The sequence below is a fragment of the Etheostoma cragini genome, chromosome 19 (assembly GCF_013103735.1).
Source record: "Etheostoma cragini isolate CJK2018 chromosome 19, CSU_Ecrag_1.0, whole genome shotgun sequence".
Classification (NCBI taxonomy): domain Eukaryota; kingdom Metazoa; phylum Chordata; class Actinopteri; order Perciformes; family Percidae; genus Etheostoma; species Etheostoma cragini.
Window position 1 is genome coordinate 10,612,775 of NC_048425.1, and position 18,361 is coordinate 10,631,135.

At 39.6% G+C, this 18,361-nt stretch overlaps 2 protein-coding genes and 1 pseudogene across 2 annotated transcripts in view; 2 read left to right on the plus strand and 1 right to left on the minus strand.

The window, feature by feature from the left end:
- Positions 1 to 871, plus strand: part of LOC117935231 — a 22,394-nt gene extending 21,523 nt beyond the window's left edge. The window contains exon 9 of the mRNA XM_034857368.1: positions 589 to 871. Coding sequence (XP_034713259.1) covers positions 589 to 693 — 105 coding nt within the window. The 3' untranslated portion in view covers positions 694 to 871. The remainder of the gene's footprint in view (positions 1 to 588) is intronic.
- A 5,322-nt stretch (positions 872 to 6,193) lies between these two features.
- On the plus strand, positions 6,194 to 7,931 carry LOC117935232 (annotated as a pseudogene).
- Positions 7,932 to 12,504: 4,573 nt separating this feature from the next.
- On the minus strand, positions 12,505 to 14,018 carry LOC117934832. Its single transcript, XM_034856856.1, has 5 exons — positions 13,794 to 14,018; positions 13,290 to 13,634; positions 13,071 to 13,181; positions 12,957 to 12,991; positions 12,505 to 12,851 (listed from the first exon to the last, which is right to left on the minus strand). The coding sequence occupies exons 1-5, from the start codon at positions 13,990 to 13,992 to the stop codon at positions 12,729 to 12,731; spliced, it is 813 nt and encodes a 270-aa protein (XP_034712747.1). The 5' UTR covers positions 13,993 to 14,018; the 3' UTR covers positions 12,505 to 12,728.
- Between the last annotated feature and the right edge of the window lie 4,343 nt (positions 14,019 to 18,361).

An 18,361-nucleotide genomic window follows, 5' to 3' on the forward strand; every position in this document is an offset into this window, starting at 1 on the left:
CTTAATGAGAATGTTACACGGATACACCGGTAATCTCTGATCTAGCTACTGAACAACGTCAGCTAACGTTTTTTGACACGATGATGGAACTAAACCTGAAACTTTATAAGTCACAGTAACAACGACCAATTTGACACAATGTTCTAACATTCAGCAATTTTAGTGGCTTTCGTTTCAATTTGGGCTTTAATCTGCGCCATGAAATTTCTTCTCTGGGGGCTACCGGCATTAAACTCTACAACCACACTCTCCCTCTGACAGATTAGATAGAGACTCAGCCAAAGGCGGGAGTCTGGCCCAACCTCATCTGAGGTTTCCCTTCCCTTTCCCTGACTGGGTTACAGGTTCATGGCACCACCGACAGACACACAGGATAGTAGACCTGTTTCAAGCCCTTTGGACCTGTAATTGTTTCTCCTCTGTCACAACAGAGACAAGTTCACAAACTCTCACCTGAAGCACCCAAACTGATAAAAAAACTAAAGGATTATAACGTTATTACAATTTTTTTTAAAGCCATCATGGACGTCTAATGATGTCAAGTCATTATTTCTTTAGATCATTTAGTGTGAATATTTTCTTTGACAGAACCGGGCCTCTGAAGAGGTGAACTACGCAGCTGTGGCTTTCCGTCCAAAAACAAGAAGGAAAAGAGAAGTGGAGCCCAATGTTGTGTATGCTTCTACTAGATAGACTCAGGAAGCAACAAGAAAAGCTGTTTAGAGAACAACGGATGCTTTACCATATTAACCATTAGACACTGTTTTTGCTGACGTAATAGCTGTGTGTCTATACTAGTTTTTGGGAAATAAAAAAACAGATACAGCGGCAATTCAGTTTTATAGTTGACTTTTGAACTATTTTTGTCTCTTACATGACCACAAAATCAGGCTGAAGACTCAAAGCCAAACTAACCATTGTAAGTATCTCTCTGCCTGCAAACTACATGGGCCTACCGTGTAGTTTTCTTTTTAAAAATAAATATGTCTTGACACCCACATGCCCATTGTTGCAGTTTGGACTGTGGTCACAAACGGAAGGCTATCAGGGAGTTATCTGTATCTGTATCTTTACACTTCAGACAGACTTGAACGCTGCTGCATTATCTTGAACATCTATCAAACTATGAAAAGACGCCTGAAGCAGTGTGACTCTCACATCCTCATATGAAAGCTTTCACGTGTTTAAGACATGACAGACTACTAATCAGTCCTCTCAATGCAGCTGTCTGCATGTTAGTGAAAAACGTCAATTACACGTTGTAAATAATCCCAAGACTGTAGTAACTAGAAAGAGTCTACCTCTCCTAACACTCTCAACAATTATTAGAGCTGCACCTGATTTATACACAAGGGCAATCAAACAATAAAACAACCAATCAGAGCTAGAGAACAGCCCTGCCTTATCATTCAGAGGTCTTTTTTTCACTGTTTTTGGCAACACTTCATTGCGTTGGGTGTGCACAAGACTGACACAATAATACAGTAATAATGAACAATAAGGCGTCTATTTTAATGTTCATGACTGTAATTTAATGTTGTTCAGTAAATTATGACTCTTTTAATGCTACATTAGCATTTTGAGAATTGAGAGTAACAAAGACAAAACATATAGTAAATACATACATAGATACATGTATACATACACACATACATACATACATGCATATATAAATACATACGTACATACAGTACATACATATACAGTACATACATACAAACAGTGCATACTGTACATACATACATGCATAGAGTAATCATTGAAAGTTTTATTCCTCCGTCATCAGGTTATTCAAGTCAGAAAGTAGCTACTTTAAACAGGATCCTTGTCAGCAGCTTTCATGATTAAGTATGCAACAATGGCAATTTATTTTATTCTTTCTGTAGTATTGTTATTTGTCATTGTACACTACCTCTGTTTGTCTGTTTTACTGGACATGACTTGTTGTACGTTGACATGACATTGATTTAACCACTCTCCTGTGCAGTGCAACAGTAACTAGCGTCATTAAATGGTCTGATTTTGACCTGCATCTTATCTAATAGAGAGAGGAATTAGTTATGGTATTAGTTTTTCCCGGAGCATTTAAGTCAGAGTCTACAGAAGAACTTAGCGGGAGAAAAGTCTGGCCTAAGTAAGTTCCCCCCATGCGCGTTTGATTTATCTAAAAGCTAACATTAGAGTAACGTTTGTAAGTAAGATTTTGCAAGTGAAAGATTTGCACATTTTATTTGCTTCCATGAATATAACATCTTCCTAAATTGCATATAATTTGTGGTAAGATTTATATTTCACATTCTGCCCCTGCCTTACTATTTCAGACTGCGTTCTCTTCTGTGTTCGCGATATACTACAGCGGCCTGAATGTGTCAGAGTGGGGGGGGGGCTAGCCCCTCTCACACAATGCAATATGCATTGTATGTGGGAAATTAATAATACACATGCTCAGAGTGTTGGTGTGTGTAGTCTAGATCACACGAATTTGATGGCTAGTGGGTCTGACCGCCCGGCGTCATTTCATATCTCAGATGTGATTGATGATTTTTCAAGGCGCCAGACAGCTAGCTAACTTGAAAAATTATCAAAGTACATTTTATACTTAAGCACAGGTTTGAACCCTTTGGAGGAAAAGTGTTGACATCCCTCAGACTGCAGGTAAAATCAACCCAGTGGAGTGGTTAGCTTACAAAATAAGTCAGGTTTGCCCAGAGGAAGTCACCTTTCTCTTTAGTGAGCCCTCAGCCTTGGTGAGTGAAAACACATTTTATCATCCTCCCTTTGTGGTGCTGGTCCGTATGTTGATCATGTTGTGTTGGATCAATTGATAGTAGCTACGTTAGCGGGTAATGAGTGTGTACATGCTTGGTTGTCGTCACAGAATGGATCTGTGTGCTTCTCCAAATGTCGTTAACACAACCCGTTACTACCATGGCTCCTAAAAGCGCTGTTATCTGGCGGTCACCTCTTGACGGCTAAACAACTGGCGCTGGTAGCCACAATGCACTGTAAACATGTTCACGTTACAAAACTGTCTGTTTATTGGAGCCATGCGGTTTGTTGACATGTTAACAGAGTGAGATACAGAGTATTCTCGTTTTACTGGTATATAGCTCATCTTTTGAAATTGTGCTCTACCGATCTTTTTCTGATTAAAAACTACTTTAAATACAGTAACAGAAATGCAGCGGTGGGAGGTAACTGAGTTCATTTACTTAAGTACAAATGATTCTTTTCTTTTTGTTTCATTTCAGAGAGAAATATTGTACTTTTTACTCCACTACATTCGTCTGACAGCTTTAGTTACTAGTTCCTTTACTAATTAGGATTTTTGCACACAAACAACACCTGATATGATTAGCCGAATGAACAGTTTTCCAGTTTCTAAAATTTGAGGCTTTTCTACATTGAGTACATTTGCTTTTAATACTTTCAGTGCAGTACATTAACCTGATACTTTATTTTTTAAACTTAAGTAACATTTCCGATGCAGGACTTGTAACATAGTATTTATTGTGTGGTTTTAGTTGTTTAACTTAAGTAAAGGGTTTAGCTACTTCCTCCACTACTGCAGAAATGTACAGTAAGTGTTTGTTTAATTTCATTCTGAGAGACAACATTGACTGTTTGATAGAAAAGAAGCCAATAAGGGCAGTGAGTTTTCATCTAAAAGCAAAAAGCAGCAGAATTCCCGAATCAGAGAAGCAGCTGGAGCCAGATGTTGTGTATGCTGCCACCAGATAGACTCAAGCAACATCTGGAACTCCAGCTCAGAGTGAAACTGATGCTTTAGCTGCTGCTAAAGTACGGTCACTGTTGGAAAAAAAGTCTAATTTTGGAAAAAAGATTTTATATTTATGCGACATCTGTTACAATTACAGCTCTACTTTGCAGCCAAAGTCTCCTTCTGACGTCTTGTGTTTATGAGATTGTATGAGAACGAAAAGATGTACTGAGAGTTAGATGGAGGGAGAGGGCTACACATCACTTGTCTGACAGGAAGAGACAGCACAGTGTGGTGTGAACATAACTGAGATGAAGAGGTATGTAACGTGACATAGTGGTTTTCTCACATCCCAATGTGAAATGACCCAGCCATTGCATAGTAATGTGTCAAGTTGGATGAATAAATCAGCTTTTAGTAGAACAGCTGTGTCTGTGAATGCCTTTTTCTGAAAGCATCTATGTGGTAAGTCTGAGCAGCTGGATAGGCAAAATAAACCCGGCCCTTTTTTTCGCTGAGAGCACTTAAAGGAGCACAGTTCAGCCTGCTGCAGTCTGCAGCTGCTGCAGTCTCCTGTACACATCGCCTCGGTAACAGCTTTAAACTGTAAGTATCTCCTACCACTTTTTTTGAATACAATGTGCATGCAGTGCGTTGAAGTGAAGGAATAAGCATGTTGTTTCTTCCAGGTTTGATCTCTGTCTTTGTTTCTGAGTTCCACACTGTGGAGGTCCAGCCTGGTGAACAAACCACACCGATGTGCTCCAACTTCAGCAGCTTTACCAGCCACATGTCCTGGTTCAGACTGGACAGCAGACCCAACATCAGCCGTATCGCCTCTATGTGGAGTTCTGATTCAATGCTTCATTCTACGAAGGATTTAAAAATGAAAAAATTGAACACGACATCCAACACCACTACCCTCTTTCTCGACATCGACCATGTGGGTTTAGCTGACTCTGGACTGTATTTCTGTTGATTTTACTCAGATGGAAAGCCAGTAATTGTTACTGCAACATATCCAAAGGTTCAAGGTAAGATTCTTCTTTGATTGTGCACTTTTTCACATATTTTACTGTCAAATATGGACTGATCTCAACCCACAATTTTTATTCATTGATCTTTCTTGTAGAAGTGTTTGAAGGAATAACGAGCTGACCAGTGTGATCATCCTTGGTCTGTTTCTTTTCCTCGTTCCAGTCGTCATTGGTCTGGCTATCAAATTTCATACAGGTAATTGTGTTTTAATAAAAGTAGTAAATGCCAAACCTTGTGTTAGAACAAATTAGAGATGATCTGTTTCTGTTGTTTGGCTCTGAAAGAGGGACAGACTCCACATTGCAGCGAGGTAATCAGCTTTTAGCCACATAAAGACTCATGTTTGGTTTAATTCATCATTTACAGTTTTTGTCAATTGTTTTCACACTGAAATCAAAAGTATTACACAATTTTCAAAACCTTACCCTCAAAGAGCAAAACGTTGGCCCAGATGTGAGAATGTGTTTCAACCTCACACTTTTTGCAAAACGATAAACACACTTTAATACATTAGACACAGAAGTATATTATTATGTCACTTCCTTGCAATTCCAAAGCACTGACTGTCAAATGACCACACCTACAAGCCGATCTGTGACACACAGCCATCATGTGCGCAAACGCATGATTGCACACAAATCAGGTAAGCACTTTTAAAACGCAGCAGGTAATTTGAGTGTTTATACTGGTTATGAACACTCAACTTACTGGTTTTTCAGATCATTACTTTTTAACATAACTTTTGTGTAGTATTCTGATGCGCTCAACTAAGACAGCGCATCTATGCTGGTGACAATGGTGTAATGATTCAGATGGACTCCCAAGACAAGACGGTGCTCACCCAACTGGCCAATAGGAACGTGGCCTGCCCACGACATTATTTTAACAGCGAGAAAAAAATCCTGAGATGAGAGGAATTGCATCCAGAGTGGTTATTTTGAGAGTGAGAAGAAAAACACATTTTGAGAGAATTCTTTTTTTTCACACTGATAGCAAAAAACATATTTGAGAGTTTAAAAAAGTATTTTGAGAGAGATTCCTTTTCTCAGAAATATTTTTTTTTAAATTTTTTAATCTCTATTTAAACTTTTTGTAGTCTCAAATATTATTTTTTGCTATTGGTATAAAAACCTTCTCTCAAATATTTGTTTTTCTCTCATAAAATGCTATTTTACCATCAGTGTGATAACTTTTTCAAATTTTTATTTTTTCTCTCAGATCATTAATTTTTTGCATGTAATAAAGACACCAATCTAGCTCCATAACTGACAAGGTTTTTAAAAGTACCTGAAATAACATTTTGTTAAAAAGTATTACTGAGTGGATAAACAACATTATTTGTAAACCTTCAAACTCAACTCAACTACTCATTCCTATCCTAAGATGTGACATTCTCAAACAGCACATGTTCGTATGGCTTGTGTGTGTGTGTGTGTGTGTTTGTGTGTGGGTGGGTGGTGGGGGTGGAGCTCAGTGTAAAGTACCCTTGCAGTTCCAAGATCATTCGCACAATGAGGAACTTCACCTTGATGACAGTTTTACTTCTCTGCTGCCTCAGTAAGTACCGCCATAGAATAACTCCCCAGCATTGACTGGATTAAATCATATAAAGGCACTCATTGCATTCCTGTTGATTTGCCAATAAAATGATGTTCTGAAATTCTGTTTGTTTCAGGCTGGATCTCTGTCTCGGGTTCTGAGTCTCACACTGTGGAGGCTCAGCCTGGGGAAGACGTCACTCTGCTGTGCTCCAACTTTTCCAGTGCTCCCTCTCAGATATATTGGTTCAGAGTGGTCAAGGGATCCCAGCCCTGCTGCGTCTCCTTCATGTTCAAGCCTCCTGAGCCCGCTATACTCTGTGATGGATTTCAAAATGGAAAATTTGAAATGAGATCCAACATGTCTGCTGTTTTTCTCAAAATCAAACAAGTGAATTCATCCGACTCTGGACTGTATTTCTGTGGCTTTAACATAGTAAAAAACCCTGTTATTGTTGGTGCAACATATTTAGATGTTCAAGGTAAGAGTATTGGAAAGTTTGCTCTGTCTGTTTTGATTGATGTGGCCTATTGATGGAATACTATTGACATTTTGTTTAGGTAATGAGGACCTATGGACCTATTTATTTCGGTTAAATGTACAAAGTCTAATTTAGTGTTTTCTTTTTCTTGTAGCTGTGTTTGATGGCATTACAAAGCTGATGAGTGGGGTGCTGAGCGCTCTGACTGCTTTCCTCACTATGATCATCATTTCTCAGGCTGTTAAAATCAAAAAGCTTCAGAAAGGTAATTACCCCTCGTGTTGTCTTACTGCTGACCATGCAACTTGTTCTTGTCCAAAAAAAGTTGACCTTTTTCATAGGTGGTTTGAATCACCAGAGACCTCACAATGCAATAATATTACGATATGATATTGTGATTTTGAACATATTGCAATATATATTCTGAGATAAATTGCAATTTATACATTTTTTTCCAACTTCAACTTTTTTCCCACATATTACCACTCATTTTACACAGACCTTTTGAATTCATGGTCAATGAAACCTAATTTTTATGAAATTAGGCCAAAGGTTTTGGTAATTATTAATTTTTTAAGATGTAAACGTTTAGTCACAATACTGTTTTGAAAACTTTTTTAATGTTCTCAAATGCTGTGAAATTGAATAAAAACATCAACAATTCAACTAATATTGGCAATATTGTTTCTGTCACTAAGCTCACGTTGAGGAACAGGATCTACAACAGACAGAGGTGAATTGTATTTACATTTGATTTGTAAATGTATTTCATCCGGTGCTGCAAACACTTCCAAGATGTCAGTTATAATGTCACGTTGAGATTAGTGACTGGACATATTTGTATTCACAGAGGCTGGGCTCAGATGATGTGAACTATGCAGCAGTGACTTTTCTCCCAAAAGCAGAAAGAAACCACCGTCTGTCACCAGAGACAGAAGTGCAGCCAACTATTTATTCAGCCACCAGATAGACTCAGGAAGCACCTGTTGTACTGTGTTTTAATCTGTTTGATTGGTGTTCCATTGTCATTGTGAGAACAAAATGTACAACAATCTTGTTCACGCTGATTTGTGATGGCCTTCTTAATTTTTTGTTGTTGTGTGTCATACTTTTAACTGTCTTGTGTTTTCATCTCAGAGCAGAATAATGTGAATCTCTCAGAACACCACTATCTCAACACGTTTTTTGACAGGAAGAGACATTGTGATGTTGCATTGTGGTGTGAACACAACTGCATGCAGCTAGAAGCATGATAAATATCTCACTTTCAAAACCTTGTGAAAAGATGCTGCTCAGCCTCCTATGAAGGGTTCACATTGCTACACGCTGTACATGTTGAAGACATGTAGATCGATCACAGCACAGCTCTGGCATCTTCACTGAGCAGGCTTTTCTCAGGAACCCTTCGCACATTCAGTATACCTACGAAAAAGTAATAGCGCTGTAATCCGTTTGTGCACCATGTATTTATTGCTCTATGCTCCACAGTGACTGCTGCTGAATGAGAGCACTCTGGTTCGCGTAGGAATCAGGGTGAACGGTTGGGTTATGAAACACAGTGCTTTCAAGCAGGGGGGCGGAGATTGCATTCCCAGAGAAAAAAACATCCAGAAAATGTGTGTTTGTGTCCCAGGATTACTACATAAGTGGACCAGTGTTTTGATCCTAACAAAACAGTCTTTTTTCTAACCTAATTAGACAGTTAGGTGCCTAAACTTTACTGTGGATGCCCATGGTCCCCTTCCGTTGGCTAAACTTAACTGTAACAGCGTCTGACATGACCGGCACCTCATGGTGACGGTACCCATCTCCCTGTAACCTTTTCTCGGCTAAATTCAACTGTGAAGACCGCTAAACTTAACTGTTATTTATCAGGTTGTCGTTCACATGGCCAGCCGGCAGTCGCCTATTCTTGTAGTTTAGCATGCAAAACTAGGTTCCCGTAATTAGTAAAATGGTCCCAACAACGGCAAATGTGTAGTATTGTGATCATAAGCGACAAAACATGATGTGACATGATAGATGATGGTATATGTTGGTGGAAATATGGGGTTGTGACATTACCATCATCATTTGTCCAGCTGTCAAAATCAACAAAAGGTCACACAGATAATGCGACTGGATCTTCACAGTTGTTTCATAGTCAAAACTATAAACCTTCTGCTTACCAAAATGTGTTTTTGATCAATTTTCAATAAGTGACCAGCTGCTCATGAAGAACAGGATCCCCAATGGAGTGAGTTAATTCTCTACATTAAGATTTATTAAGTTTGTTATGTTTTAATAGCAGAAGGTTGATGTGAACTCTAAATTATTTATAAGCTCATCACTCTTGACTTTTCTCTTGCTAGCAGGGAAGTGAGCCATTGTTAATGTAATTAATAACGCCAAGAGCAGAGAGTGTACCCATGTAGCTTTCAGTAATGCAGTATTTGTTTCTTACTCTGTGAACAGTAGGGAAAACACATCCGCTAATTCGGACCAGAACAAATGAACTGTAGGTGCAAAATTTGCCCTTAAAGACCTAACAAAGTCCTCCCAAGCAAAATATGTTCACGATTAAGTGAAAAAGGCCCTTTACTGCCCGGGAGAATTCTGTCTTTCAAGTAGTCTGACATTGTTATCAGACTCAGTCCAGACCAAAGATTCTCGACAAGGCCAGTTGAAACTAACTCGCTTGACCATATACAGTGCTGGTGGGCGGTGCATAGCCTCTGTCTAAAACTCTGCCTCTTCTACCAGCTGACAGTTCATGACATGAAATTAAAATGTATTACGGGTTTTTGTATTTCTATAATTTGTAGCTTAATTTACCTGCTGACTTCTCTATTGGCTGTTGAAACAGGTTACATGCCTTACGTTCTAAAACCAGCCTCTGGAGACTCGACCTGTTAAGTCTCAGCAACGCCATCAGCTGGTTTGAGTCCAGCTGAAACAGGCCGGTTCAGACTGCTGCAACTTTTCCTGCGACGTTCTAAATCGGTCTTGACTTGTTTTGACTTGGTTTCGACCAATGTTTCGTCTGAACTGGGCTTAACTCCTTTAACGTTAGAAAAAAAAATACAATTGATTCAGCACGGCCAGAGATAATGTATTATTGTAGGCATTTATTTTCTTTCCTGTTAGCCGTAATGCAACTCAGTTCATTGTTACCAAGGCAACAGCTGTTTACAGACCTATGTTACCCATTATGCAACTTAGTTCCTTGTCACCAAGGCAACAGCTGCCTATATATTGCATCATGGAATTAGAATGCAGTGATGTCATCAATCAAAGTAACACATTCTACCTTTACCAGGATCAAAAAGACTTTTAATCTGTCAGAAGGTTGATTGACAAGCGATCTCTCACTGAGTACTGAGAATCTCATCACGGTTTTACTGTGCTGCGTTGATTATCATCTCTTCAAAACTGACAATACACCTGGCGTCTGTATTTCTGTGCTAAACAGAGAAGTATTTTTCCGCGACAAGCTTTAACAGACCAAAAGACAAGTTGCAACCAAAACATCGTCCTTACTCTGGAGTCCTTGGAGAACAACACCATGGCCCACCGCCAGGAACCGACAGTTATGGGTAGCAACCAGGATGAAATGAGTGTGAGCCTACAGGCCATCTCCCAACAGCTTGTGACCCTGCGCCACCAAATTCACAACTGTGAAAATGTGGAGGAAAAAGCTTCAAAGAAGAAATGTGACTACCTTCTAAAAGAAATGAGGAAGCTCAGCAAAAAAGTCAACAATTACAGTACTGTTGAGGCTTTATTTAAAGAAACAAAAGCTTCAAATAAGGCGCTGGACCTGCAGCGTCAAACTCTGCAACAAACGGTTAGAGATCTCAAAAAACGGCTGAACAACTTTGATGAAGTGAAAGAAGAATATGAGGCAGTGAGACAAGAGCACGAGGAGCTACAGAGTGAGATTTACTACCTGCAGAGAGAACTCCAAAATGAGACTAGTGTGGACCCAATGTGTGCTGCCTTAAAACGGCAGACAGAGGCAATGAGCAAGCAAAACGCCGCTCTGCAAAGCCAACTCCTGGAGCTCAAGGAGAGGCATCGGCAATCCTACAACGATGCAAAAGCCGAGAAAGAGGCGATTAGCCAGCAGAATGAGGCTTTGCAACATCAGATTCAGGAGATCCACGCCAATATCGCAAATGATAACAATTTGGAGGAAGAGATAGAGGCAGTCAAGGCGTTAAATGAACACATGACGTGTGAAAACAATGCCTTGCTGCAGGAATTCCAGTCCCTCAAAAATAAATCGGACAATTTAAACATCTGGCGTGACATCTACAAGGAAACATTGATCCACATGGACGTTTTGAAGAAAGACAACGATAGTTTGAAACGGCAAATCCAAGTTGTCAACGACCAGCTCAGGAATAAAAGACAATGTAGGGACAATTACGTAGAACTGGAAGCTGAAGAGAAAGTTCTGCAGGCACAAAACCGAGCCCTGGGTAAAACCCATTCTAATGTTTTTAAAAAGCTTCTGAATGAAGAAGACTGGAAGCACAAATATGAAGTTCTGAGACAACAGACAGACGACTTGATGCTCCAGAACAACAAAGCCACTGAGGAAATCAAAAACTTCAAAGACAACCTCAAAGTTTTGAATACCTTTAAGGTAAACTATAAAGCACTGAAGGCAGAAACAATAGTTCTCACGAACCAGAAGAACACTCTGCAGAAAGAACTCCAGAAGCTGGAGAAAAGGTTTTCCGAAGAAGAAATTCTGGAGGAACAAAACAACAAGTTGAAGGCAGAGAACGAAGCAGTGAGCCAAGAAAACAGCGCTCTGCAGCTTAAAGTTCAGGAGCTCGGCAACACACTCCGAGGTGAGAGCGTTTGGGCCAACACGTACAATTCCCTGAAAGTGGAGAAAAACACCTTGAACTGGATGAATAAGGCCCTTCATAAAAAACTACAGAAGATTAACGAAAAGGTGGACAACGAAAAAGCTCTGGAGGGGAAGTGTACGGCGATGAGGTTGAAGATGAAGAACAACCGTAGACACCAAGACTCCCTGAAAGAACCGCTCCTCAGCTCCCAGATGTGATACTGTGGTGTCATATTTGGTAGCATGGAGTCCCCCTGTCCCCCTATGCTGGCAAATATTCCTAAAACCTTCATTAATCCATGCAGTGATTGCATGGGTTTACTCCGGGTGATCTGGTTACCTCCAACATCTATGTTTTCAATTTGACTATTCATTAATAAATGTTTTGTCATTAATAATAATAATAAACAGTTGTTGTAGTATTGTTGTCATCATCGTCATACTTTGTGATGGTTTTCTGTTTGGGGGTTTCGGAATTTAAATTAATGAAAATAACAACGCATTTTGCATTAATGTTATCGGAGTTTTACATTGGTTTTTAAGAAGGTTAGAAGTAAAAGGAAAACCATATCTAAAGGGGAAAAGGTTTTATTTTGAAATCAAGATCATAAACATACAGCTGTGAGGTCTTTGACGTATTGTTTTGTTCAAAGGACTCAGTTTTAACATTGATGCATTTATGTATTTTACACACCTGCTTCTTATTTGGTCTACTTGGCAATAGAAGGCACACCAGCGTTCACTGTTGCATTTTCAAATTTGATTTCCACAAAGCTTTGAGTTAACAAACCTCAGACCACACTGAGCTGTCTCTTCCAGTCAGACACGTGAGGCGTAACTCTCACCCTCCATCTAACTCTCAGTACAAACTTTCATTAAACACCAATCATACTCTTTTGTTCTCAGATTAGGATGGAACATTAATAAAGTAGAATAAAAAGAATGTATGTTTGCCTGTACAAAGAATCTTTATTACAGGAGTGTATATTTTGTTTTTACAGTGATGGTATTGCCTCCTGTTTGCCACCCGAACAAAGGTCAACAGCAGATTAACTTGATAAAGCATTAGTTTCACTCTGAGCTGCAGTTCTAGATGTTGCTTGAGTCTATCTGGTGGCAGCATACACAACATCTGGCTCCAGCCGGTTCTCTGATTCAGGCCTTCTGCTGCTTCTTGCATTTGGATGGAAACTGAGTGATGCATAGTTCAGGGCATCAGAGCCCAGGTTCTGAAATAATATATATTTAAAGTCAGTTTGTAAGAAAACATAAAATTATTAAATGATAAATGACTTGAACTAGAGAATCTTAAATAATCTTTGAAAGCTGATTACCTCACTGTGTTGCAGAGTCTGTCCCTCTTTCAGAGCTAAATGACAGAAACAGATCATCTATAAATTGTTCTGACACAAAGTTTTGCATTGGCGACTAACATAAAAAACAAGTACCTGTGCAAAGTCTGCTGATTTTGACAACCAGACCAATGACGACTGTAACGAGGAAAAGAATCAGACCAAGGAGGATCACACTGGTCGGACTCTTTATTCCATCAAACACTTCTACAAGAAAGATCAATGAATGATAAACTTGTGGGTTGCGATCAGTCCATATTTGTTAGTAGAAAGTGAACATAAGCTATTTTTTTCACAGTTTAAAAAGAATCTTACCTTGAACCTTTAGATATGTAGCAGTAGCAATTACTGGCTGTCCATCTGAGTAAAATCCACAGAAATACAGTCCAGAGTCAGCTAAACCCACATGGTCGATGTTGAGAAAGAGGGTAGTGGTGTTGGATGTCATGTTAAATTTTCCATTTTTAAATCCGTCGTTGAATGAAGCATTTGAATCAGAACTCCACATAGAGGCGATACGGGTGATGTTGGGTCTGCTGTCCAGTCTGAACCAGGACACGTGGCTGGTAAAGCTGCTGAAGTTGGAGCACATCAGTGTGGCTTGTTCACCAGGCTGGACTTCCACAGCGTGGAACTCAGAAACACAGACAGAGATCAAACCTGGAACAAACAACATGCTTATTCCTTCACTACAACTTGTAATTCAACTCAATGCACGCACATTCTATCATTAATAAAATAGTCTGTAAGTTTCAGCTCTGGTAGATTACCTTACAGAAGGCAAACTAGCAATTGTTGTACTTACTAAAGTGTACTTACTGACGGTGTAGAACAAAGGTGTTGTCGAGGAGAGCTTCATCTTTGTGTGAAAGGTACAGTATGTCTGCACCACTTCAATGTCTGGAAGTGAACTGTGCTCCAGTAAGAGAGGTCTCACCGGAAAGAGGGGCGGGCTGCTCTTTAGTTTTTCTATCCGGCTGCTCACAGTCACAATATAAATACTGTCACGAAAAACCATTGCTAGTTGATAGATGCAAAGAGAGAAGGACAGTTATTATATGTTATTAAATATATATTATTATGTTTTACACTTTAGACAAACCTAGGTAATTTTTGAAGTAGGGATAAAAGTCACAGTGTAAGAACTGAACAATGTCTTTAAAAAAAGGCAGCATCAAAAAGAAAGGCCTTCAGCCTTGATTTACAAGAAGTGAGAGTTGCTGCAGATTTGTGGGTGTTTGTTGCAGATGTGTGAACATGGTTAGTTGTGACTCTGGGTACACAAACCAGAGCTGAACTAGACCAGCCAAGAGCTCTTCATAGGGTGGCACTTTTGGCCCTAAACCATTAAGTGCTTTATAAACCAACAGTAGAATTTTGAGTATGTATTTTCATCAAGTGTCCTGATATGTTGATAATAATGAGGTTCTCTGCTGGTTATGTTTCACATACCATGTCCAGTTAACGCAGGAAAAACCAGAAGTTGCGGTTCTATTGTTTAACATTTTAAATAAGAAGGCTGGGTGGCTGTGGCTCAGTGGTGGAGCGGTTGCTTGCCATTTGGAAGGTTGGTAGTTTAATCCCTGGCCTTCCAGTCCCATGTTGGAGTGTCCTTGGGCAAGACACCGAACCTCGAGTTGCCCCTGATGCTGTTCCTTTGGAGTGTGAATGTGTGTGAGTGTTTATCTGATGAGCAGGTGGCACCTTTGTCGTTAGCCTCGGCCACAGTGTATGAACGTGTGTGAATGGTTCCTGTACTATGTCTAAGTGCTTTGAGTAGTTGTTGAGTCTAGAAAAGCGCTCTATAAATACAGCCCATTTCAAAAATAATAATAATAAAAAATTTCCTGCATTTAACTCATTTTAGCCAAGTTTTATGTGTGAGAGTTCCATAACTGGTGACATAGCAGACTATGCTACAGTTTAATTTATCTCCATCAAGACTTAACCAGAAAGAGCCATGCTTTTGTGTTCTATGATTCTTGATTTTAGAAGTCTCTGCTACATTTTTATTTAAAAAATAATCAGCTACAAAATGAAAATGTCCAGACATGCTGATGATATCAGAGGCGCTCTAAGTAAGTTGGGTGATGTCACTTCTTGTTGACGTCGAAGTAGTGTCAAACAAAACAGAGGTTAGATCGCCCCTCCCTCCTTCTCATCCCACCCTTTGCGCACTAACCCCCCAACCCCCCACACCCAACTTCTTGTCGGTGATTGGCTGGAACACAGTTTATGTTTGGTGGTGCAGGTGGGCACAGTTAGTTTTTGTTTCAATTTGTGGAGCCTGGGCTGTTTTACAGTGTTCTGGGGACAGGCAGCTAGCAGATAGTGAGGAGATGTTTGCTGTATGTGACAAAAATTGTTTAATAAATTGTTTGATAAACGGTGGCAAACCTACAGTAACTCAAAATCCCGCACATTGAATATAAACACAAAAGAAGCTGATTCAACCAGTGTGTCAGTAACAGCAGTTTACATCATACTTGGCCAATTTTAGTTATTGCATGAAAGGCTTAATAGGTTTAAAATGCATGTCTTCACCTGCTCTAGCTTTACTGCAACCTGTCATATCTGAATCATGTGCAGCTTTTGGCAGAGTGAACACTTTGACATGAGGGATATTTAAGTGAGCAAGTATTACCTTATAGCATTGGGTGTGTTAATGATACAGAGAGTTGAAGGCCGAGCTTCCTCTGGTTCAGATCTCATCAATGATACCGATGCAGACACTGCTGTTTGTGACCACACTGGCTGTTTTGGTTGTTTTAGTGGAACGTCTAAGTTCAAAGGTTGTTTAAGTCATGCAACAGAAAACTCAGATTGGACAGATAGACTAACTAGCTGTCTGGATTTACCCTACAGAGATGTGAGGAGCAGCTAACCATAGTCCTCGTAAATCCACAGGAGTTTAGATGGCACTGTGCCATTATTGCTTCCCATCGGACACTAAAGTAGCTGAGTGTTCTTAGCTTATTTAAGCCTGGGTGCAGTCTGTCTCTCTCTTAGCTGATTTGCGGTTAGCTGTGTTTGGTTTAAAAGCCTTTATCTGACTGTAGAGTGCTCCCATCAATGGTAGAAAGTCAATTCCACTACAATTCAACATTAGCAGTATGCTAACTAATATGTAACTGTGTGCTAATGCCAAATAGCTGTAATCTTGGAGGCCAATATTGCTAATTTCGCCTCAATTTTGGGTCACATTACTCCTGGGACATGTGCGGTTGCGTAGTATTTGGTTTAGAAGCCTTTATTTGTGACTTCCCACGGCACAAAGTCCTCCAAAGTACTCCATTGCAGTATCTCCAGCGGCAAAAACGGAGTGTTTCATACAGTGGGTGAATACAGGAGCAGCAGCCACTCTCAGTATGAGAAAGATGGTGTTTTAGGAACATCCAAGCATGTAAACATGTCCTAGTACAAACACAAAATATAATAAATATGGACCTTAAAAAGCTAGTAGTTCTCCTTTAATTGCGAAGAAACAGCCTTTATGGACTTAGACAGGGGTATTAATGTTGCAAGCTACTGGAGCCTCTAGTATCTGTGTGCCTTTGTGTTATGAGCCTTGGTTAGCTCAGCCCATTGGACCAAAACTGATCCAACAGTTAAATTCTTTTGTCTATCTGCGGGCGCTTTAAACAACATGAGTCTCCACTGCTCTCTCTTTCTCTCTCTGATGCAGGCCTCCTGTTCCTTATTGTTGCTGCATGCAAACTCAAATTTTAACCAATGTCGTTAACAATTGTTGCATTAAATAAAAAAAATGGTTCTTTTGCCTATCAGGCTGCTCAGACTGCGGTTGACATGTCGCTGCCTACTAGTTCGGTCTTTCACGTTGCTGTGGATGTGAGAAAACCCCTCTGTTACTTTATATATCTTATCGTGCTCATAATCACCTAACCACAGGCAAACAGAGCTGCTGTGTTTGAGTTGTCGAAACATAAAGTTTCCTCTTAACCCCAGGTCTGTTTTCACAGTTAACAGGCCTCATGATCTTCACCTCGGTCGTGTTCACACCACACTGCACTGTCTCTTCCTGTTAAACAAGTGCTGGGAACCTCGCTCCCTCCATCTAGCTCTCAGTGTAAGAGACAGTCTCCTCCTCCATCACACACCAATCGTCATATTTTCTTTCAGATTAAGGTCACAAACACACTGTGTTAGACACTTTGGCTGGAGAGTAGAATTAACAAGTGGACAATTTGCATGAATATAATAGAACGGTTATTACAAAATGAGATTTGTTTTTACAGTGACAGTGCTGAGGACCTCCAATAAAAAGAAAATAATGAAAGAAAATAGCCTGCATGTAGCACGGTTTCTTGTCTAATAACAGCATTGCCACATCTTGGCATGCAACTGATTGTAGAATTAGAGATAATCGTTTGCTCTTTTTTTATCTTTTTAAATCAGAATTGGATGCAGCCAATTACCTTAAGCCTTATTGAAATGGTGTATTTATGCTGATTTGTAATACGTTTTATAAGTGACATTTATATTGCACCTTTCTTTTTTAAATGTCTATTTATTGGTATTATAGAAATCAAAAATTCCATTCAAATTCTATATAATATTACAGAAATAGTTTTACACAACACTTACTTACACAGACACAAACACATTAGGTCCTGTATGGGAGATAATCAGATTAGATAATATTCACAGTACAAACCTGCTCTACATACTTATTGACAACACACCTCAGGTAGTTATCAGAGCTAAGAGTTAAGGTAGGAGCCACGGGGCTGTGCATTGCCTCGTTTCTATTATATCAATGAAGGGTTGCTAAGTTCTACAAAACGTTTCAACGGAGCCACACGATGTATACCTGAGTATCCCAGTTTTAGGTTCTGCATGACGTCTTTGATCAACATGCTGGAAGTAGGAGGAGGTGGGGTCTGTTTCCAGATTAATAGAATTAATGTAGTTCTGAATTTTGCTACCGAGTACTCCAAGTACAGTCAACACTGGGTCACGTAATATTGTAGCACCTTTCTTACAAGTAATGCAGCAAGCAGTACTGTCCAATGAGGTGCATGGCATCAACAGAAACACCCTCCCTGCGTCTTCTGCTGCTTTGTACTATCTGAGGGGAAGTGAACAAGGGGAAGTGGAACTACCATGAAACACAGTGTCAGAGTAGTAAAAGAAAAGAAGAAAGAAAAGAGTAATTAATCTTTTTAAGACTTTTTAAATCAAATGTAAAACTAGATTGCTGCTGTAGCTCTTGAATTGTATTCCCTACGCCAGCATAGACACACTGCTATTCACCAAATCCTCTCTCCATATTGATGTGCACTAATTACATCTAAAAGAGATTCAAATTCAAACTGGGCACTAGGAAGAAGGTTGACTTTTTTGTCCTTATTTGGACAGTGATGGTC

Excerpts from the sequence above, each read along its gene's own strand:
- LOC117934832 (XM_034856856.1), bottom strand. The coding sequence starts at position 13,992 with ATGGTTTTTCGTGACAGTATTTATATTGTGACTGTGAGCAGCCGGATA. Across the intron at positions 13,635-13,793 it reads ACCTTTGTTCTACACCGTCA|GTTTGATCTCTGTCTGTGTT; the intron begins GTAAGTACACTT and ends TGTTTGTTCCAG. Across the intron at positions 12,992-13,070 it reads AATCAGCAGACTTTGCACAG|CTCTGAAAGAGGGACAGACT; the intron begins GTACTTGTTTTT and ends TCTGTCATTTAG.